This window comes from Passer domesticus, chromosome 2 (assembly GCF_036417665.1).
Source record: "Passer domesticus isolate bPasDom1 chromosome 2, bPasDom1.hap1, whole genome shotgun sequence".
NCBI classification, from domain to species: domain Eukaryota; kingdom Metazoa; phylum Chordata; class Aves; order Passeriformes; family Passeridae; genus Passer; species Passer domesticus.
The window spans coordinates 101,577,338-101,601,517 of record NC_087475.1 but is presented as its reverse complement, the minus strand read 5'-3'; the positions used below and the strand labels follow the sequence as shown (position 1 = coordinate 101,601,517).

At 39.3% G+C, this 24,180-nt stretch overlaps 1 protein-coding gene across 3 annotated transcripts in view; it reads left to right on the top strand.

Annotated features, from left to right (window-relative positions):
* The window catches only part of NME7 (NME/NM23 family member 7), an 89,171-nt gene that overhangs the window by 1,637 nt on the left and 63,354 nt on the right, over positions 1–24,180 (top strand). For 2 of the 3 annotated variants that reach the window (XM_064410092.1, XM_064410091.1), the window contains exons 2-3: positions 17,144–17,251; positions 20,585–20,751. In XM_064410092.1, the coding sequence (XP_064266162.1) occupies positions 17,144–17,251; positions 20,585–20,751 (275 nt within the window). Of the gene's footprint in view, positions 1–5,515; positions 5,583–17,143; positions 17,252–20,584; positions 20,752–24,180 lie in introns of all 3 variants that reach the window. The other variant, XM_064410093.1, reaches the window with a different exon arrangement.

Sequence of the window (24,180 nt, the reverse complement as noted above, 5' to 3'; positions counted from 1 at the left end):
CAGAGCAAAATATTTGCTTTTTGTGTTTTAGATCTTCATATTGTCAAAGTTACCATATTTTTTTCCCTGAACTGTTTTGCACTCTCACTCTCATTGCAACCTACTGTAACTTCAGATTTCTGTGGTTTTGTTGTCTGGCCAATTTCTCCCCTTGCATTTGAATTTTTATTGTAATACTTTGCATTTGTTTCTATAGAATTTTCATATTATCATTCTGAGTTCTGCTTCTAAGATGCTTACAATCTTTCCCACACCATAGCTGTTCTCCCAGATTCTGGAAGTGTGCTTTCTCAGTTTCATTTTCAGTGTAGTAAGAAAAATCCAAAATAAGGCAGGTGCATGGGGGATTGTGGGACACCATCTGACTCCCAGTTGGCAAGGGAAGTGTTCCTAATTACATCTTCATATGATAGATGTAACTGCTCTTTAGTTTAGGCCATAATGCCTTACTCAGCTTGTCAGATTCTCAGGTGTCAGATTAAAAGCCTTATTGGTTCCCTGTTTGTCACAACTGTGGCTTCTCCCTTGCTCACAGTGTCAGTAAAAGATTTGTTCTTGACAAATTTTTATTATGCTGTTGTTGTCTTAGATGTTGAATAACCAGCTACTTAATAACTCCTTCCATTATCTTCCCAAACACTGCCTCTCTTGCCCTTCTCCTGTGCCCTGAGACCTTTCTTCTCTGGTCTTTCAAGAGTTACAGAGTCCTGCTTGTTTCTTTTATACTTAAAAACCCACTAGTTTTTCCAGTCATGTACTCTTCATCCTGACAGTTTCCTAAAATGCATTAAGAATAATTTGGGAGCTGGAAGGTGATGGGAGAACAGATGTTTGGGAATGAATGCTGCTCAGTTACATATAGACACAGGATCCTGGGAAAGGGCTAAGTTATGTGTCTGTTGGATGACATGACTTTATGCACCTGACCCATCTTAAACATGTTCAGAACATCTTTTCTCAGGAGCAAAATCAGAATATAAAAGATGCCTTCTGGTGAATTCTAATACTGATCTGCAGGCTGGACTTTAGCCTCAGCATTTTAATTAGATTCTGAATGTAATAAACTTTGGTTTAGAAAGCTTGACTGACCTTTGGTACTATGTTGCTTCCACTTAATTATGCAGCTTCAGTAAGTTTTAACATATATACCTACTCAGAAAAATATCCGTTACAAATCATATCATGGCCACAGAAAGAAAAACGTAGTAACTTTTATGGGAATCAGTTTGAAATGCATTTGTGTCACACCCTGTACTCCACTCACGTGCAAGCAGTGCTCTCGAAGTGGTTTTGTGCATTGTAAAACTGGGCACGCATATTGCGGTGGTGGCAGAAACTGGGGTAAAGGGACGAATGTTCTGAAATATCCTGCAGTTATTTGTCAAGACAGCGCTTTGGCTTTACATCCTGCTAATCAGTGGAGAGCAGCTTTCCTTGTCATCAAATGGCAGCATTTCAGATCAGTCCTGGTGCTTTCTGGTATCTGGTTTCTAATTGTGTGACCTGGCTGCTGTGGATGGGGAGCAGTAAATTCCCAGAGGGAAACCTGCTTTTCTCCGCCCAAGATGTGCTCTCCCTCTTAACTGCTGGAATGCTCTGCTATTCTGTCATGGTACCTTTCATGTAATCACATTCAGAGATGTATTTGTCCATGATCTTAACAACGTTAGTTTCTTTTGATTCATGAATTTGGTGCACTCTCACACTTGAAAGTGTTTCAGATATGGAAGTGCAGCATTTTCCAGGGGACAGTGGGCTCTGCTCACCGCAGATATAGAGCCTGATTGCAGTGGAAACTCTGCACCTAAGTGCAGTTTAGAGAATTTCCTTTTCTTCCACCCTTTGAAACAGTTATTGTTACTCCTGCAGCCTGACAGCCACATTCTACATTACAAAGACTCTTTGAACAACAGGACAAACAAATTATTTCCTTCTTGTGCATAGAGATATCAAGGCACATAAAAGCCAGGTGAGTTGTCTGATTTCTGGTTTTGACCTTGTGGATGTAGAAGGACAGGTTAGTGAAATTTAAGTGTCCAACTACCTTAGTTCTTTTTGCAGAGTTAGGGGAAAATATATATGAAATTTGCTCTCCTGGTTGCCAGAGCTTGCAGTCTTGTAATTTTGACCAAAATCTTATATATATCAAAGGATGGGCAGTTCAGCTCACTTCAACAGAAAATCTGACAACTTGTGTGTTACATGTTTGCTGTAATTATTGTTATCATCAATTCATTAGTAAAACCTGCAGCTTGGAGAATATCAACATGGAAATCATGACCCTTTAGACAAGATAGGGAAGAAAAATGAGAAATTTCTTTAAGTGCTTTGAGTCATCAGTGGAAAATACTTCCTTTTTTAGAAATTGGTCTTAGGAAATGAATCAGGAATTTCTATAATTTGACAATAGTGAGGCCTGGGTTTTCATGGCATGTTCAGGTTTTCAGCTGAAGACTTTATATAAAGACAGAACAGCTCCTAGGGCTGTATTGGTTTATAGGAGTTTCTCTTGGTACCTGGTGATCTCAACCATGTTGGATGATCTGGTAAAATGGAATAGTTTTTGATGAAGATCTGTCATTCAGAACTGATCATATAAACAAACTAAACTCTTTCCTGCTAATAGACTTTCCTGAACAAGTGCATGTTAATAAAATTACTTTTCGTAACTTTCAGATTGCTTACTTCCTGCTGCAAAACAGCTGCCATTAAAAAAAAAAAGGCATTTTAAACTCTTCCAGGAAAATGTGCAGTATCTCCGCAAAAGACACTTTCCTAATGCTTAAGAAATTTTGCTTCTTGGATCTTCAAACAGGACTCAGTTTCACTAGAGTGACAGCTGGTGATTACATTGAATTTTCCTCAGCTGCACAGTGGCCTGATCCTGTCAATTGAAAGTTTGCAAGACAGAACCAACCACAAAGGCAATTCTCTGTACTTAATGGCCAACTCTCATTTGCAGCATTTCATCACAGGGGAAAAAAATTTGTATGCAGTGTGAGGAGAAAATAAGCAAAATTCTATCTAACTACTTATTGCATGGTGAGTCTTCCTGTGAGCATCAGGAGTGTGTCATGATTTTGTCTTGAACTGGTGATTCCAAACAGTGGAAATTTGCTTCTTCAGCAGGTAGACTGTGTGCATTGCATAAGATGTAGATGAAAAAAGATTCTTTGGCACTCTGTCAGTCAAGTGAAAACTGTTTGAAAACCCCATAACTTTCCTTTGTTCCAGGAGCTCATTTTGGATTTGATTATTATGACATTATGTGTTTTATAAAATACCACCCTACAAATACAAAGTTGACAGAATCCATGGGATAAATTACCTCCTACTGTAGCCAGCTCTTGGCTTTGCTTGCAGAAATTGCCATCTTTCCAAATGTAATTTTAGGTGAATTGATGGCTCTTCTGATGGGGTGGCTCAAACAGGTGACATGGTGATAGTCAAGTTGCCTAACAATGTCTGATGATAAGTTTGATACTGATCTCCCTTTGTCACCCAGAGTTGTCTGTCCAGATCCTTCGGGTTTTGGGTACTGATCTTAATAGCTGACATGTCGGTCATAATGGTATGTTGGGTTTTTTAAATATATATATTGGCAGAAACTCTAGAAGTTCAGGAATTACTCAGTGAACCAGTGCCAGGAATAAAGAAAAGTTACAAACTTTCAGTAAGCTGTAAAAAATAATAGAATTTGATGACAGAGGCAGTAGTTATTTAGAGAGATGTTCCAGCCAGATTTGATGTGGGTAAAATTTACAGTTAACTGTCAGAGCTCAGCACTTTTTGAAAGTACATCTAAATTATTCTTAGTACGGGAACCCAGCTGGTCTGTGTCAGATCTGGAGCAGCTTGGAAGGATGCGCATTACCTTTGGGCAAAGAGACACCAAGCTGTAATTAGAACCATAGAATCATCATTTAGGTTGGAAGGGACCTTGAACCTGCTCAAAACAGGTCTAACCAGACCAGGCTGTTCCAGGCTGTGTCCTGGCAAGTCCTGAACATCTCCCAAGATGGAGATTGCACACTTCTTCTGGGCATCCTGTGCCAGTGCTTGACCACCCTCTTGGTAATTCTTTGTTTTTCTAGTATGTGACTAGAATGTTCTGTGTTTTCACGTGTGTCCTTTGCTTTTTTTTTTTTGCTCTCACTCTGCACCTTGAGGAAAAGTCTAGATCTGTCTTTTTGGTATATTTCACTTAAGCAGTTGCAGACAGCAGTAAGGTCACCCTCAGCCTTCTCTAGTCTGAGTAGGCTGTTCTCCCAGCCTCCTCTCATGTGTCCTGTTCTCCAGACCCTGACAGCTTTGATAGCCAGTGGCTAAGCACTAAAAACTGCTCCTTTTAGGTTTTTCTGTTTGATAGTGTCTATTTCCTTTAAGCCAAAGGAGTAGTGACCCTCCAAAAAGTGGTTTTGGCTGTTCAGTTGCCCATTTTAGTGTCAGTTTCTAGAATCCTATGGTGATCTAGTGTATCTGGGTAGGATACTCTGTTAATCATGAACTGGCTGGTAAGAAACAATGGTTGTATGGAGCATCTATTGCTCTAAGTCTGAAGAGGGCTTTTCCATGAACACTGACTTTTAACTATAATTGTATCTGCCAGGAATAATCACCAAAAGTACTATTTCCTGACAGTAAGCGCTGTGCTTGGCCTAATGCATCCAAACTATTTTGTGTTCCCCTGTGTCCTTATTCAGATGGAAACCAGAGGCCCTGATGCTCAAGCCACACACTGAGATCACTCAATAGTGTTGTGTGGGTGGAATCCCATAGTTCTCTCCCAGTCAGCCAAATGGAAAGAAACGGCAGCATAAGGTTTGATAAAGGGAGTAAATTATGTGTGGCAGGGCTTTGGAACATAGTGTCACAGTTTAATACTAAGAATGACAGATTAGCAAGTATTTTCATCTATAATGAGCATATCTCAGGTCAGATGAGCGCATACAAGAGGAAGAAGTTGCGTTTTGGGTTTTTTTCTCATATTCTATGCCAATTAGAGTTATGAGATAAACTCTGTGAGGTGCCTTTATGAGTTGTCCTGGAGTGGGCAGCTCTGATACTCACTTAAAAACTGTGGCATTGAGATTTTTAGAAGGCTGTGGGATTGGCATTGGGAGGCTGGGCCTTGAGGAGGGCCAGGCATCGAGGGATGCTCATGTGTCTCAGTTTTCCTGCGTGAAAGGACTTCATCACCCTGGCTGTTGTGATCTGTGCTTTATCATTTAGTCATTTCTACCTCCTCTTACGAGGTGACTAGTTTTGAAGCTCTAGGTGTACTAGGAAGAGATAGCAATGGCTTCTAACTGATAATTTCAGAAGTGAATTCTTGAGGTTTAAATAAGGTGCTCAACCTATCCTTGGGCACCAGAGGGTGTTCATGTCTTTGCAAAGAAGAGGCTTTCTCCCGAGATGTGTTCCTGAGAGCCTGTTGCATGATCTTTCTTTGTATGGGATCCTTCAAAGATTGTAACTACCTTATCTTTTCTTAAAAATCACACTTTTTCTGCAGAATACTCCAAAACACTTGGAAGGAGAGCCACGTATAAGAGAGGGCTACGCATGGGAAGTGGAGAGAGGTGGGTAGGCATGCTTGAGCCTGTGTACCTGGTCTTCCACATACTGCACATTTAAGTGTGATCCTTCACTAAATTTAGTACTCCTATTTTTAGCATTTCCTTGTTTTCTTTCTCCTACTGTAGGGACTGTATCATGCTCTATGTTTTCTAGGTACATAGGAGCAATGCTGTCCTCGCCTTGTCCCGTGGTCTCTCTCTTTTACAATACACTCTTTGAACTGTCATCTTTTAAGTTTGAAGACTCCCAGATCACTGGGCTGGAGTAGAGGAACTGTGGTCTGGATCCACTCCTTGCAGCTACTGACATTCTGGACTAGCAGTGTTTCCTGGAGGCAGCTGCAGAGGCAGTGGGCTGGGCAGCATTTTCACTTTCTGACTTCTTCCACAGGTGCCTGGTTCCTGTGCTCCAGTGAAGGGTCTGTGGAAGCAGGAAATCGGGATGAACTGACTAACCTGCCTCTGCTTTGTTTTTGTCAAAATGAACGCCTAAATAGTGATTATGATGCCTAAATAGTACAAATATTTTAGCTGTTAAATCTTGGTATCCTTCCATGAAAGGAGTGATGGTGATGATTATTCCCATTTTACAAAAGTGGGAAAAATCGCCTCCTTTTTGAAAAGGTGCCGAACATCAAATGCACTAATGCAGGGGGCAGCTGAGTAAGTGGAACTAAGCAATCTTATTCAGACTATGTATGGGATTGGAATCTCTCAGTCACTGTCTTCATCCAGCAGAGACATTTACATCTCAGGGAAATAACATAGTTCAGTTGTGCAAATCTGATAACAAAAGTCCTATGCTTTGGGAGAGAAACAACCTGTAAATTGTAGAACAAATCTTCATAAAGTGAACCTGTAAGAGTCTATTAAGATTGGCAGAGTTTGGGAATATGATTATACTCACCCACTTTGCTTTCTGTACCCCACAGAATTTTTTGATTTCTTACTTTACTAGTGTGCTGAACAGCTTTTATCATGAGAACTTCTGTTTGCATGTAACGTCATTAGTCTGACTTCAGAATAAATTATGACCATGACATCCTTACTAGCTGAAATCTGGAGTTAGTCCAACTCCCTTAGAATTTGACACAATCTGGGAAAAAGTAAAGCCAGTATTTGGTTAAAGCAGTAGTGCAGACAAAATACTTGTTCTAGGTGCCCACAGTAGTGAATGAGAAACGTGTCAGCAAGGTTGTTTGTCAGCTTCATAGGACCATAAATTGTGACTAGAACATGACAGGCCCTGACTGTTCCAGGTGGATGCAGGTGCGTGGCCTTCAGAGCATTCACACAAAGTCCCGGGTGCTAATTGGTTGTGGTATTGGCTGGCTGAAGGACCCGCTCTCCCTTAGCTGTGATTCCAAGGCAACGAACTTGTTAAAAAAGCTTTTCAGAAGATTATTGAGAGCTGAAATAATCTGAAGATGCTGTAGGCATTATAGTGCTTTGAAGTGCTGTTAACAGCTAAGGTTTAGGATTTGTAGGTGTTTCCTTTCAAAGCTCTACTTCTCAGCTTCTTGTAACTTTCTCCAATTTTAACCATTCTATGTGAAGATTTCCAGATTGATTCTACAAGAGGTTGAAATTTTCGTGGAATACCTAAATAAGAATGTGTGGGGAGAAAATCTGAAAGTGCTTCAGAATCCTAATAAAAACACTAAAAAACAGATTGGTGTTCCTTTGGAAAGCTTTATATCTCAAAATATTGGAAATAGAAAGCTGGAGGTTTGGCAGAGGAATGGTTTTCTGTAAAAGAAAACTACATTTGAGTATTGACATCAGCTTTAATGTTAGGCCAGATTTTGACCCTTTCAGAAATGTTCTTCCTGTAAGTACAATATTGGTTGGATCTTGTAATGGGGTGTGCACAGGTGTGGAGGATTTTGTGAACAGCTAGCTAGCTGACAAAGGTCACACTGATATAATACCCTTAGTTAAGGACGAAGGAGATGGGTATAGGAGCCAGTGGTTAGTGTCTAAATCAGGCAAGGGCACTGTGCCCTTGGTGCAACATCAGGATGGGGGAGAGGATAGTTAGTTAGAAATATGAAGAAAAGATGTGGACAGCTGCAACATAGTAGTCACAAGAATGCTAAGGCAGGCGTAGTTAGCTGATAAGTAACTAACCAATAATGAGCTTGCCTTTTGCAATATGTATTAGCCTCATTAACACCGATATAAATGTATGTGCCTATCAATAAAGTTTTGAGATTTGCTGATCGCTCATATTGAGTGCCGCATTTCTTCCGCCGATTACCACACACAGATAGGGCAGTGTTTCTCTTCCTGGCATCACATGGAGGTATTAATCTTGTGGTGGGAAGTGGAGATACAGTGTTCAGCAGCTGACCACGGCAGCATTAGTTCTGCCACCACTGGCTGATTAAGCGCAAAGCACCTAAGCTTTGTGCTCAGATGTGATTATATGGGATGACCTGCGTTGCAAATCGTGCTCTGAGTCAGGGAACAGCTCTGCTTTTGCTTAAATCACTGTCAGGCTCTGCTGGAGTTAGTGGAGGCAGATAGGCATGTGCTGAGCGCTACTGACTACTCTGAGAGGAATTACCTGTGATCATGTGTTACAAGTGCAATAATATATGATCCTCTCATCTGCGGCTTTATAAATGTGCATTAAATGGCCACATGTTCTCCTAAAGACAAGATGTAGTGTAGTTGGTCTTCTAGAGCTAAACCTGTCGGGACAGAGCAGGAGCAGTATAGCATCCTTCATGTGTTTTAGAGCAACTGTTTTCCATAATTAGAAAAATAACATGAATCCTGTAACTAAGTACTCAAGTATGACATGTAATTACAGAGCATTGAAGTTATTGGTTGAGAATTTCAATTCTTGATTATTTTATATGAGAGATTGGGGGAAAAAAGGTTAGGTTATGCTAATCATGCCTACATGCTTCGTAGGAAGCTTACGTAATTTACATAATGTAGTAGTAAAGGCAGATTTCTTGTTTAGTAAATCACCAGAACAGCCAGATAGTTTTGCTGATGTGGCATGGAATTGCAGATTCCTAAATCTGAGAAGAAAATTTGAGGCCTTCAACCTTCTAGAGCTGTGTTTATCACAGCCCCTGAGCATAAGGGTATGATTTACTGAACTGAAATCTCAGCTGAAGAGGAAGATTCCTTTGGTTAGTACTATGGGGACAGAAGTATTTCCATACTGCTTGGCAACAGATGCCAAGCAGCAACAGCCATATGAACAGATCCAGTCCAAAAGGCACTGGAGAATCCTGGGACCAGTAATACTGGATGTCTGTGGATCCAAAGGATGTAGCAGCAGTTGGAGGAGTGTAAACACAAATGCAGTAGAGTGTTTGACTTAATAGATTTCAAATATGATTAAGAATGTTAACAGGTCATCCAGTATTTGCTTAATTTGAAGTAGTCTAGAATTTGTGTGAAATTTTCAGTAGGTAGACTTTGCTTTCTACAAGGAGAGGATAAAAAGAGATACGCTTACTGAAATAAATCGGGCAGGAGATCTTTCTCCTTTTTTAATGCCTTTATTAAATGATCAGCTCTGGGTGGGGGCCCAAAGGGTCGCGCACACCGCCACTGCTCCCTGTAGCGACGCAGAGGAGGAGGTGACGCAGTTTTGCTGCTCAGCAGAACTGGGGCTTCCATCCTCAAGAGCGTGCCTAGGAAGTCAACTGCCTATCTCGAAGTCTAGCATCCTCACTCTGACTCTGTTCTATTGAGGTTACAGTGATTTTTAAAACCTCACTAATTGAATAGGAGTACTTTTTGCCAGCGGAACCCTTCACTTAGTTTCTTACATTTTGGTTTAGTTTGTTGGTTTTAGCGTCTTTAGTCAGATACCCTTGACTTCCCCTTAATTTGCATATTTCCCGGGGAGCAGCACTTGACGGAGGTTACAAGGGTAGGTGTGAAATGCGGGGATTAACAGTGGAGGTAACTAACAGGTTTAACATCGTAACAACAACTTTGCTTATTACAACTTCAGGTCAACAGTAACATTAAAGGTTTTACAACACACTTAACTTATTGCAACTTCACATTTACAGTAACAATTTCAATAGCATTAACTTATAAACTTGTCCATCACACTTGCAAAATTCATCAGTGCACTTTTGAGTGCATGGCTTAGGTTGAGAATTGTCTGTAGTCAAGACATTGTCATGGAATTGCAGTTGCCAGATGTTTTTCCTTTTGAAAAGTGATCTTTTGATTTCACTTTTTCACTAAGAAGAGCCTGTTGAGAAAGTAGTGGGAGATGCAATAGCAGTGAGTGGGCTGCAAAATTGGAGTTCTAAAAATTATTCCGGCCTGTATTTCAGAAACATGAATAGAAGAAGAGCAGGAAAATGAGTTTTAAGAGACAGAGCTAATTGTGTGCTCTATCTACACAGTGTTGTGGATTTAAGTTTTGCCTGGAAAATATCCTGTATTACATAAACTGTGAAGGCAGAAGATGGCTTGAATAACACAGCTTAATAAGCACACATTGATGAGAATTCATTTTTGGATTTAAGGTGCACTACAATGCTGAAAATTAGAGCACTTTCTGCCACACAGAATGTTAGACTTCACCGTGAGCTCAACTATAGTTAGACATCAGAGAATCCAGGTGGGTATGGGCCTTTATTAAGCACCTGAGTTGAAGAGGGGCTCTGGTCACAGCAGTCAGGGATAGGAAACATGAATATGGAGAACTAGGCCTCATTATTTCTCATGCTTGCAGAAGTACTTGAGTTTTTAAAGAGATTTTTCAGAAATTTCAATTGTTTTAAATGTTTTGAATTTTATTTTTCAGCTTTGTGTCTGCAGAGCATTGTCACATTTAAGATGTCCTTCCATCAAAGAGTAGTACTCCTAAAACTGGTTAAGACTATCTTTTAGCCTAATTAAAGTTAGATTTTTTTGGTCTGGTAGTCTGAATCTGCGAACAATCGGTGCTATGTGGGAAGTTTGGCAGCATGCAGGACCTGCACCTAAAAGCATTCAGCTGAAAATAAAGCAGGGCTTGCCAGATGTTGAAATGGGAGAACAGGAAAGCTATCAAGTCAACCATTTAAAGCAATCAGAGTATTTCTGCGGCTCTGGAGAAAGCAGGTGCTGCTGTGACGGTGCTTCTGTTACTGGCCTGTGGGGGGAGTATAACACTGACAGTGGCTGCTTCTGGCTGAAATTCTTGGCTCTTGCTCCTCAGAGCAGGAGTTTGTCAGTCACTGCTTTTCATTTGTGCTGAAGTCCTCTTCAGGACTAGGAAGTAGCATTAAATCTGAAGTGGGGATTGGTCTGGGAGAGCAGTACTTGGAGATTTATGGGCTTTGAGGAACAGTTTCAAATAATTCATAACAGGACTTAGATACCTGCTAGAGGTTGATCATACATTTATAGCAGTAGCTTCTGGACTTTAGAAGTTGATTATATGTTTATAACAACAGTTTCTGGGCCTAATTCTGAAAATAATATTCTTGGTGAAAGCAGTTGGTCTGGTCCCTCACCTCACCTCTGTGAAGGTCTGTCTAAGGAATGCACCAGCACATACAGCAATAGTTGGTGGTTTTTTTGTAGAAACTATGAAGAGGAAAGATAAAGATACTTCTTCACAGGCCATTTCAGCTTTTTTTTGTTGTTGTTGTTGTTGCCTAACTCTAATACTAGCTCTAATACTTTTATGATTTTTTAAATCTTGTTTCTTCTTAAAAACGTAAGGTATGTACACATTAATGCATAATTAGACTACCAGATGTTGGAGTCAATGAGCTTCATGATATATTCACATGAAATGTTTTATAATAACTAGTATTCTTATGCTTTGAAACCATCTTATTTTTTATAAAAAATACTCTTGCTCCTCCAAAGCATTTTTGAGAGTTCCACCAATCTGGTTTGAAGGGGGAGCAGTTTATGAAGAAATATTTCCTTAAAATTGTTTATTTCAGGCAGCTTCAGAGCAACCTTTCCAGAAAGCTTTTTTGGTGTATTAGGAGAAATACCCATTTGGTGTGTGAATAGTTCCTGTCTGCTGGTCCACCCTGTTCCCAGTGAATTTCATAGAGATAGCTTGGTCTGTGCTTTACTGGAGGTTTTCCCTGTGACAGCAGAATTTTACAAAATATAGAACACAATGTCAATATAGAACGATATCAGGATGGATCAGATTCAGCTTTTACTGAGGTTTGTGCAGTTTTTTTATTGCTTCATTAGGAGATGATTCAAATCCTTTGATTTTTCTCTTTGGTCTGATTTCAGAGTCACTGAGTCACTGAGAAAAATCTAAGGAGCAGCAGACAACAAAGCTGCACACTTAAAATGTAGCAATACTCAGCCTGTGTCAGATAATGTCATGCATGCTAAAGTTCTTGACATCCTGTATAACCTCATAAAAACCAGGATTACTAATAGCATGTAAAGGTGCACTTTCTAGATACCTCAGGGCTTTCCAATTTTAAGAAATATTTTGGTAGTTTCATGTGAGGTTCTCTTGAGCTGAAAAAAAAATCAGCTTCTGATTCCCTGTGTTCTCCATTGTAAGGTCAACTCTAGTATGAAATTTCTAGTCAAAACCAGAGAAGGAAGAGAAGTAGTCACCCCAGGAGAGTACAGTAGTGTGGCTGTCAGGTGAAGCATTTGGAAAACCAAATCCAGGTCTATGTTCTTCATAGGTCAAAACAGAGGGGTGAGGTTTCTCCACCTTTCCATGGGAGTTCCTTAGTCCTTGAGCTACCCTTTTACTTCTGTTGCTTCTCATGAAAACCTTTGGAAGATGTCCTTTTGTTTTCCTGTGAACAGAAGCCCTTTGTAATTCTAGAAGGTTTACAGGACAAGATATCGTGTCCTGTCCAGCTTGTTAAGAGTTCTGCTTTTTGGTTTTGAATGTCCTTAGCAGTTTGGTTCCAAACACACCGTTTCCCTCTGCAGAGTTTTCTGAGAGCACAGTTCTTTCATGGATGCTTGGATTTACCTTCTAGAACTTAGTCCCATGCTGGCTAAGAATGACTGCTTCCCCCATCACTTTCAGAAGCAAGTACAAAATTTAGGATTTTTATTTCATCTGTACTTCAGTAAGTGTTTCTGATGCCTGTAGAGCCATCCTACTGCATATTCACATATGCCAATATAAACAAAAAGCAAAAGGTAGAATTTAAATGTTGTTCTGGGCAACTTATAGAAGGAAGAGGAAAAAACCTTTTCTTTCCATCATCACAGTAGATGAACTCTTGACATTGCTGATCTCAGTTCTAGAGTTTACCGTGGAAAGGAGATGTAAATGCCGAGCTCAAGACACCTGTTCTGGAAGTATCAGTAAGTGAATGTAAAGTGCATAATTGCTTCTGGGCTTTTTAGTGATATTAATTTTTCCACTAATGCGAGCATTTGTGAAAAATATTTCTCCCCCCATTAGGTATTGCTTGTTAATTTGCATAGTCATGAGAGCAGAGGCTATGTGTGATTTTAATGAGGGAATGGTACAGAAATGAATGGAAATTAATTCTTTGAAGGAAGAATTTTCTGAGTTATAATGTACTTATAGACTCACTTGATTTGTTATTACTTGAGCTGTTCCAAGGAGTGTGATTTCAGTGGTGACTAAGATGCCTGTCCTATTTCCTGAGGGAATGAGATGCTCTCTGGTCAAGAGCTGTGAAATATTCCCCTTTCAGGACTCACTCTCAGTCTGAAGCAGTATGGTGCATTGAACATGTTACCCCCTGACAGGTCACCACTGTTCTCTAATCACTCTTCTTTGGAGAGTAATTTTCTCTGAGTTTCCTTTGTTAGGAGGGTGGACAGAAGCTAAGAGTGAAACTTAGCTTGCCTCCCACAGTTCTTCCTAATCCTTGAGACTCCTTCCCAGTTTGCAGTCAGGACACACTAGTGAAGGGGTATAGGAAGGTTGTTTGCTATAGAAGTTCTGTAACTGAGTGGTGTACTGATTGAAAATAAGTGTTCAGAAATTAGAATTTCAGGCCTATGAAGGCTTATTGCAATCCTCACAGTATGTGATGGGAAGTGGACAGTTTTTGTGCTTGGTTTTTGCCTTCAAAATCCTACTTAATTAAATAAGTAAATAAAAGTTTCTGTTCTCATTTTAAAACATATTGTGAACTTAATATGTACTCACTTTTAAGAACTTACATTTTGAAATTGGTTGGTATTTTTGATGACTTAGAGTGGCAGTTTCACAGCAATGCCTCGCAAGCGCTTCCCAGAATAAGCTCACCATATCATGACTGTATTCCATATTGCCTTTTATCTGTTTTAAGACTATTTGCATGAATCTGCAATAGTAAGATCAGAGTCTTGCTCTACTTTAGGTACATGTTTGGCAGGGTCTTCAATTTGCTTTCAATGTTGAATTTCTTCACTTTGCAGTGTCTGCCTCAAACAACTGACATGTTCACAAAGATAATGTTTCCAGTCAGAATGTTTCCCATAAGCTTTTAACTTTTTTCTGATACTGTTCTCTACATGTATAAATATTTATTGCAATAATTCTGTGTCCATACAGCAGAGAAAATTCTATTTATGGCTTAGGAGAAGCTTTAGGGGCTTTGTTTTGGTCATTTTTGAAAAATATTAGGTCTCCATATTTTCTGGATACATAACAGTAATGGATTCAAGCTGTCCTGCTTACTGATAGCATTTTCTGCGTGTTTGAGGATTAGCTCTGCAGGTTTTTTTGAGTTTAAGTAGCATTTTGACCTTGCTTTTGCTTACAATGCCAAAACAAGGTCATACAGAATGGTGATTTCTGCTATTTAGTGGCCAGCAGGGCTTGCTGATAACGAATATGAATAGCTCAGACATTGAATAAAATCTTATTACAAATCTTATAAAATTAATTTCAGATTCTTAATGAAAATCAGGTTCTTAAATCCAAGACTGTGTTAAAAGAAAAAAAAAAAGAAGCAATTCCTCACCACACAAGGCACACAATGCAGTTTCTCACTGTAAACATGAAGGTGCTGATGATTGATACTGGTGACTAAATAAAAAAATCTAATGGTGCTTTCTTTGGTTGTTCACATAAATACATTACTTCCCTGAGACAAATAATTTAGAAATTTTGGAAGTTTTACTTAAGTGAAAATTGGTAACTTCTGTGGCAACTGCTACCAGGAAAATATAGTTGAAAACAATGCTATAACATGAAAAAGTGGCATGTAGTAATGCAATTATATGTCTTCATGTTATGAAGAGGCATTGATTAAATATGGTGCATCTATTTTATTTCATCCATCAAGAGTCTTTTTCTGGAGGTAGTACTTGAGAAATGCCCCATCTCTGGGAGTGTTCAAGGTTGGATGGGGCTTTGAGCAATCTGGTGTAGTGAAAGGTGCCCCTGCTGTGACAGGGGGTTTGGAACTCGGTGTTTTTTAAGGTCCCTTCCAAGCCAGACCATGTGGAACAAGTTTTACAGCAACTTCTGTGAGCCAGAGAGAAGTTTGATAAGCGGATCCATGTTTACCCCCAAAAGAATTTCCTACCAAGGTCATTGACATAGAAATCAAGAAAGAAAAAAGGATTAATAAGAGAAACCTGCAACTGCCTATTCCAATATGCACCTTGTTTGTCTTTTGTGACCAATGAGTAAAGTGTAAACTTAGGAGTTTTGTAAGAATATATAAAAAGCATGCATGCTATAATAAAAACAGGTTTGAAGCCTTCTGAAAATGGAGTGTGTTGCTTTGTATTTTCTCTGTCTCAACTATGACAAGACCGTTCTATGGTTCTATGAAACTGGTCTGTTTTTCTTTTTAGACAAGCTCTTTGGCAGATAATTGCTTCTCTATAGAATCCATTCTTGACAAGGTGATGGTCAGACAAATCAATTGATCAAATATCTTGTTGTCCAGTAGTATGAGTGTGAGATTGAAGTTGAAATCAGTCTGCCAACCCTTATTACTCCTTATTGCCTATATAGAAAAACCAGGACTGAGTTTTGCCATAAGACAGAGTTTGTTCTGATTTGCATTTCTCCAAAACTATGGCAGTGGCAGTAATGACGCAAACACATCCAGCTTAAGCAAGGGCCGGAAACCAGGCTAAGTCCCTAGGGAGTTTTCATGCTGGATGCTGCACGTAAAAGATGAGCTTAACTCTTGTCAAAGGCTGCAGTGTGTGCTGTACAGATAATACTGAAGTTGGAGTAGCTGATGCTAATAAGGTTTCCAGTGTTGCACAGCCTTCTGCACAGAGAGAAATAGAAACTTTGCATCCTTCACAGGGCACTGTGCTGCCCCTGTGGCATAAGTGTTTCTGCAGTACAGTCATACTTTGTTTGCAGTGTAGGGAGTACCATAAGAGCTGACAGGATGGTGGGGCATTTGACATGATGCTAAGTACTAGTATTCATCACATGGTAAAATTCTGAATTTGTTCTTCACGATCTCATTCTTTTCTGATGTTGCTTCTCTTAGAACTTCAACCTGCAAAAGCGCTTAGTCCTAAGTCAGTGGTAAGCTGAAGATGCTGGAAAATTATCATTCTTTTCCTGCTGGTGTTTTAGAATAGTCATGGAACTTACAGAACTTTTGTCTTTTTGGTTATTAAGTGGTCTTTGTAACAACTGAAATGCTGCACTTTTCTAAAATCTGATGTACTGAAGAGGCCCACATGGCTTTAAGTTAAACTACCAGTGGTTCCTCAATGTTTAAAGTGTATAAGTGTGCAGATATGTGTGAAGTGTGGAAGTCTGTGATAAGACCGTGATTGCCCATAGGAATAGCAGTCAGATTTAGAGGAGATGTGGGAGTTAAAAATTTAGAGCTCAATCTAACTATTCTAGATATCAAATAACTGATGTTGCATCAATAACTAACAAACATGTGCCACTAAGAGGAATGAGAATTGCACATCCACGTGCTGTGCCTTGCCTTTGTTCTTGCTTTGGTGGGGGCTGTTGTCCTCTGAGGATGAGGCATGGAGAGAAGCTACTAATGTAGTTACACTTCTGGAATTACTGCAATCCATTTTTGTCATCTGCACTCCTTAGGGGCAGAAAATGAATTGTAAATGAGGTCGAGCTATTTATGCTTTATGTAAATTTCAGGAAGTTAGGTAGTGAATTAAACTAATGTTGTCTTTAACTTGACTATATTCATCTCATCATTAAGAGAAATTTAGCTATGACTGTTTAGGAAGAGGAAGATGTTTCCTTGTAAAATATATAGAAGATATATTAAGAGTCTGCAATTTAATTTTAGGTGAACACTATTTTTTTAATGAAAGAAAGTAAATCAAATACTTTGACTAAGTTGGGAAGTCTGACAACAATTTCAGCAGCAGTCTGTGCTTCATGAATGATAAAATCTGGGTAAGTTATGAGATTGTCTGGAAAACTGCCATGATCCAAGTTCCATCCCATTTAAAAGATGATAGCTAACAAATGAAAAGATGTCACCAGCTGTGGTAGGCAGGAGATAATATGCAGAGTGTGCAAGTCCATTTACAAGTGATTTTTTTTTTACTTTTCTGATAACAAAAGAAGGAAGCTTTTTATTTGTGTATTTTTTTGTATAGACTATGTATGCTTTCTGTAATAGCCAATTTTGCCCCTTTTCTTCTTCCAGAGTCAAGATGAGAGATACGCTTTCATTGCTGAATGGTACGACCCAAATGCTTCACTCTTTCGGCGTTATGAACTTCTGTATTATCCGAAAGATTCATCAATTGAAATGGTAAGGATGTAAGAAAAAATCTGTTGCCATAAATGTAGTATCCAATTAAATAGTTCATAAAATGGCAAGTCACTGCCTATGCCTAATAATTTTCCAGGTAAGAAAATTTAATTTAAAATGTATCTTGCTCTGTTTCTAAAATGAAAAGAAAAGCAAGTGAAGCATATGGAATAGCTTCTGCATTTATGATTTTTTTTTTCTTTCTTAAAGCTTGCTTTGGTGTGGAGAGATTATTTTCATAAATCTGTTTTCATTCAGTCTCTACGTGGGTTTCAGAATTGAAACTCAGCAACTCTGGCCTACTGCTTGAGAAGAGTAAGCTGATGCTAATTCCAAACTGGAGACTAAGCTTCAGCAGGAATTCCAGAAGTCTCTGAAGAGTAAACTGTAAAAGGGTCTTACTGAAGTAGAGAAGATGGTAAATTTGGTTTAATGAGAGGTAGGACATTTCAGACAGTGAGATCCAAATTTTTTCATCAGTGGTGCTTGCACAGACCTTTCTGACTTGTCGTTCATACAACTAATCCCATTGCTTATTGACAGCAGTGAAAACCAGCATTTTGCAGTAGCAGGCATGTGTATAAAAATATAATATGTACTGTAAAGATAATCCTCATGCCAACCAATGCTTTGTGCTTCCTTTTAGGAATGATTAAATGGTAGGGATTAGACTGTTCCAATTCTTAGTGAAGAGTCTAAGAATAGCCTAGATTTAAATATTCACACTTAGGAATTTCATTATCAAATTTTAACTTTCCTGCTATAAAAATTAACTGCAGAAATAAGAAATCTAGAGGAATTGGCTATTTCTTACCCAAACTGCTCCTCACTGAAGCAGTAATACCCAGTTGTGTGAAAAGATGCACTTTGCACTGATTACCAAGTTAGGTCTTTGTATGATGTCTGTATGTGAACAGTTTTTAAAATGTGAGGTTTCTAATTTTTATTTCCCAGAAACAGTGTAGCTGATCAGTCAGGAACTGTAATAATCTTCCTACACAACCATGTGTAGGCTGGCAAAATTGTTGTTCATTTCACCTACATGTCTCAAAACCAAGAGCTTCCAAGGTGTTCTTGAGCTTCTTAATGCAGTACCTATGTCTTGGCAGACTTTTGCATTTTTTTGGTGTGCTCTTAGGTTAAAGTAGTGTGATGTGTACATGGCCATAGACTGCATGTGGGCAGCACAGGCATTAGAAGAACAAAAATGTGAACATCCTTAGAGAAATAATATCTCAAAATCACTTTTGGGGATGAGTTTGTGGACAGATATTACATTTAGAATTATTTTCTGGAGTTTTTTTAAATTTCTGCAGAACTTGGTGATTTTTTTTTTTCATTATTACTGCCTTATTCTTCTGCATCTTCTAGTACTTTCCTGTGCAGATGGCAACCTGTTCTTACCTCTGACATATCTGAGAAGGGATGTGATGGTTATGAGCCAGCTTTCCCCCACATATGAGAAAGATGTTTCATCCACTTCCCCCCCATCCCTGACAACAGCTCTCCCTTATCACACACCTCACTGAGGTGGAGCAGAGCTCTTGAAGGCTTGTGTTATATGAAGTCCTGAGCTTAACTTTTCTTTCTGTCCTTCATATCTTGCTTGGTGAAGTAGAATGCCAGTGGGTATACTGAGAGAAGTTTCCAGCTTGCTTTGCTGCTGTAAGAAGACAGCATAGATTTTTGTCCAAGGACAGTGAGCAGTTCTTTCAGTCAAACTGGATCTCTTGACAGAGGCCCCATTCTCCAAGTTTTCCATAGATCACATGGGGAATTCTTAAAGACTTAATAATATTTCTTTCTACAAGAGATTTCCTAAAAAGTGATAAGAAATCTTTAATAAGGACAGATTGTTATCAGAGAACTATTTTGTTTTGGGTAATTTACTTCTACATGTACATGGGCGGGAGTGGAACAGTCCAAACAGTTTTATATTTCTTCTGCTGTGGCTTATCATTAAGTTTATAAAAAGGTTTTTTAAACATATTCAAAAGTCCACTCTAAGGAGGAATCCTTTAACACAGGTGGATCCCCTCTTCTTTTCGAGAAGAGAGAAGCACCTTGGGGTGCCTTTCTAGCAACCATTAGTGAAATAACCAAGAAATACTCAGATTTTTGTTCAAGATACTGAATAATTTGCTTATGGTTGAGACAGGCTGATAGGCTTCCTGACAAAGTCCAGGTGAAACAAGTAGCCAAATTCAAGTTGGTTTCTTTGATTTTTTTTTAATCATGTCATTTCATTCCCTACTGCACTTGAATAGTGAACACTTAGTAGGAGCATATATGAGGGGCTAAGGACATTTCAGGAGGGAAGGAGTCTTTTTCACAATCATACCTCAGCAGAAGGCAGTATCAAAATAATTTTCAGTTCTTTAATCTGCAAAGTTTTGGCTATCCTGAAAACAATTAGAATTCTTCTAGCCTTCTAACAGGACTGTATACTCACTTTTCAGAACATGGAATTTTGCTCTTAATTTTTTTCCCTTCCCAAATTTGTGGGAATGATGTTCTTTCTTTTAATGCTGTTCTAATGGATACACCACTGCAGTAGAGGACAGCACCTGTAGGTTGAGACAGAAGGGGAAGTTTGGCCTGAAGAGGACAAAGCTCTTCCTTTCATAGGCTTCCACTTCCCCAGGAATTGGAAGGCATCTGTAATATCTACTTGCAGAGAAGAAACTGTTCAGCAAGTTGACTTCTGTGCTTTGCCAGCCCACCCAGAAAAGTACACAATAATGTCTGGCTTCTTGCTTGGAGTGATAATGCAACTGAATTGTTCTGACAGGCTTTTGAGCTTGCAGCTCTAGGCAGTAGAGCTGCAAGCAACATCTTAGCCAAGTGTTGCAATCATCTCTCCGTCCCTAATGCCAAGTCTTATGCAGTCAAATAGCGTATAATATCACTGGAATGATGCCCTGAAGAGCAGACCTGCCAGTGTGTATCCTGCTTGTTCTGGTGTGAGCCACTGGGCTTGCAAAACAGCACAGATGTGCTGGGAGAACTCTCAGTGAAGCTGAGCAGAAGCATTCACCAGGAACCTGAGCCTTTTATCACAGCTTGAATTAGAACAAGCAAATTACAAACCAGAAATTTTCAAAGATAGCTCTTAGCCTGAGACTGTTTAAATGGAATAAATTTGTAATTGTGGTTTAGACTTTTAAGCTTTCTTGGTATACCTGTAAGTTCAAAGGGCTTGGAATTAAGTTGATTAAGTGATCAGATTCAATCCCACAGTACTATAGAAATTTCTGACAGTAAAGATTAAGTTGAGTTTGCCCACAACTAAGTCTCATGCTTAGGTAGATTTTAATCTTGTTTTTGCTGCAGTACGATGTGAAGAACCGTCGCACGTTCCTGAGGCGCACCAAGTATGAGAGCTTGCACCTCGAGGATCTCTATGTGGGCAGCAAAGTCACTGTGTTCTCCCGGCACCTCACCATAGTGGACTATGGGAATCTGTACACGTCTCGCAAGCTTGGGAGCCGTGAAGAAAGGTGAGAAGGGAGATTTTGGAATCTTGTGGTTGGGGTTTCGAAGTAGATGTTTGCTAGAAATGAGGTTTCTGTACTAATGTGGGCAGAAGAGGAGGTGGCTGCATGTTTGCATGCAGTCTGGAGGGATCTGATTTTCTCATGACTGCAGAGAAGCAAAGTGGTACATGCTTGTGGTACTTCAGCTTGTCTATGGTGTCAGCTGCTGGCTCCTCTAAGTATCTTGGGAGAGAGGAGGGGGAGGAGGAAAATGGGTTCTATTTGGCTTTGTTACTCAGCCAGGGCAGGCAACAGTAGGGTTCTTTTGATTTGTGGATTCTCCTGGGGCAGAATTGATATGGTAACTAACGTGTGCTGGGCTTGAAAGGTCTGGACCTTGTGAAAGTTGCAGCTGTCTCTCTGGAATATGTGCAGAAGCCTAGTGCCTCATTAGTCTGATCTACTTGCTGTTAGTAGTAATAAATGAAAATACTAGAGGACCACTCCCATTCTCTGTTGTTTTTCCTCACTATGGAGGTTTTTTCTGAGAATTTTTTTCAGATTCTCTGAACCTCTGTGTGCATGAGAACAGAAAGTACAGTGTGAGAATGTTGGTAAAAATTAGAGGCTTGTTTGTTTATAATGGATGAAGATAAGACTCATATTTTTGATTTAAAGACTTGCTTTGGAAAAGACTTTGAGAAGCCATTTGAGAGCACATGTCAGGACTGAAAATATGAGGACACTAAGGTTAATTTACAAGAAATTTACATCTGGTTTAATGGCAGTGCAGGTAATCTCTGAATTTACAAATTAATACACTTCTATAATCTCCTCCAGCCTTTTTGAAAAGAACACGGAACATTTTCTTAGGTATGATATTCCAGAGAGTCTTAATCACTTGCTCTCTTGCTCCTTCCCAGTAAATGGGCTTGTTCTGAATGCTTTTTGGAGAGTTGTACATAACCAGACATAGAAGAAGAGCTGCATGTTTTAACACACATCTTTGTCTTAACTGCACAAAAAAAATTGCTGTGAAAATGCCTGCCATTATGTCTTTCCAGAGGTGTTCTGGTACTTCTCTGAGCTGGGGTTGGGCATGATGAAAGGGCAGCAAAGGAGGTCAGGAACACAAAGGGATGGATTCTGTATATGTGGGTACTCTTTCTGTTCCTCAGTGCAGCTTTGGGTAGATTATAAAGATTTAGTAGATCTTTATATCAGTGTAAAGTTGTATATTTCCTGCTCTGCCTAAACTAACATAATGCCTCGTGCTCTTGCAGTGCTCCTGCAGTTATACCAGGAAAAGGCAGCTAATGATAAAATGACATTTTTTATTGTAGGAAGTGTTGCAGTCTACACGGCAACACTGTAATTGTGTTGGTCTTAGGAGGAGGCAAATTTTTGCACTGCTCTACAAAAGGAGGAAAAGGCATTTATGACATGTCAGCTGTTTGGAAAACATTTTAAGAATGTTGGCTGAAAGATAACATAGATATTCAAGTGGTGTTGCACATTCAGAATAGCCCAAAGGAATGTGCCTTACTCAGGCAAGGGATCCTCCAAATTCACTTTCTTCACAGAAGCTTTCACTGGGGAAACAGAGTCATATTAAAAAAGTTTCCGTGAGCAAAACAGTTGCATGTGAGTTATTTGTCTTTTTGTCCTGTTCATAGCAGGTTTTACAGCAGTTATTAGATGTCATAAGATTTATGCAGTGCGTGATAATTCCCAAAATAATCTGCAATTGGAATTATATTAATAATTTGAAGGTTGCTGTATGAAGCAAAATGTTTCTCTCTTTTTTTTTTTTTTTTTTCCTGTTGTATTGTACAGGACTATGGCAGATCAGTTTGACTTTGGAAATACATTCTTTGGTCACTCAATGTGTGCTCAGACAGGCTCAGTAGAGGCTTTTGAGGGAGACTGTGGAGTGAATATAAAAAAAAATCTCGAATGTTTTGAGTTAGGAACCTTTATTTTTGTCAGCAAAACAAGTAAATGTGACCCTAGGTACATGAGATACAAAACAGATGCGTAGAAAAAGGCTAGATTTGCACAGGCACTTTCTAGAATTAAGCTAGAATTATTAAGACAGTTTTATTTCAGTTTCTATCTCTACTTTTCTTAAGTCTTGGGTCTGTTTTTCAATATTGTTGTGTGCTGCATTTCTGTTCTCTTCCCAGTGTATCATAAGAAAACTATCACAAACAGTGACTAAAATGGTTAGATCAGCATGTGCTTACTTACAGTGTGCCACATAAGGCATCACTGGCAGGGAACAGGGCTTTCTCTATCCTTTCACTTGTGATCCTGGATGGTTGTAACCTGAAGTAAACATGTGTCTGGCCAGTGTGTCCTGCTTAAATAGGCATTACTTAGAGTCAGTATCACTGCTGTTGAAAATGATGTTAGAAAACTTGTGTGTCACCCAGAAATACTTAAGTTCTGTTTTGAGTGGGATATGTTATGCTTCTAATCATTGACATAATCAGCATTTCTTCCCCTTCAAGACATAAGCTACTGTACATGCAGCAGTCCTATTATTAGAAGTAAGTAGGTCTCAAAAGCATAGTCACAGCATGCGTTGTGCATTGTTCCTTTGATCAGTTCTCATTTTCTGTCGTTTCAGTACTCATTGCAGTACTGTCACACAGTACTCTGAAAATGAGCTTAATTTTCCTTCTTTCTCTTTGGCTCCTAACTAAGCTGTTTTCAAATCTACACTGCAGACTGCATCATGCCCCATGAAACGTATTCCTAATTAAAACTAAAAATAGGGCATATGAATCAAAATCCAATCTCAGAAACAGTCCTCAGCATCCTGAAGTCTGCTTTTTGTATCCTGCTTGCTTCTGAAATGTTAAAGTTTAAATATCAGTGTTATTGCAGTTTGTATTAATGTCTTCTAGGTAAATTGCTTTATCATGCAATATTTCTTTGCAAATTTGTAGGAATTACACTATTACTAAAACTCTTGAAATTAGAAAAGCAAGGGACAATTTATTTCTAGCATTACCAGTCTGTCTCAAACAACCTATGTAATAACATAAACTCAAAAAAGTGTTCCTTGAGGAAATGCAAGTGGTGCTGGAGATCCCATTCCAGAGGTTTGATCCTTATTGTTGGTGGTAAATGACAGTACTGAGAACTTCTTGTACCAGCATGCAGGTCATGCATTGTGTGATTCTCATTGGTCAAACATTCAGCTGCTCCTCCTCATGGGCCTCAATTCATGAGGTACACCCTGTGATATGATAAATAATATCATAAAATGAGGGAGAGCTGTGAAATCCTTGGGGAAGAGGTGCCCAGGCTCTAAGGCTGCATGGAGTATGCTGGCAAACTGTTCAGTGTTGGTGAGCGGTCAGCTCTTCCTGATCTGAAAATGCAGTTAAACCAACTTTAGCCTGCACTGCAGTGGACTGAAGCACAGTGTTAGTTGACTGCTTC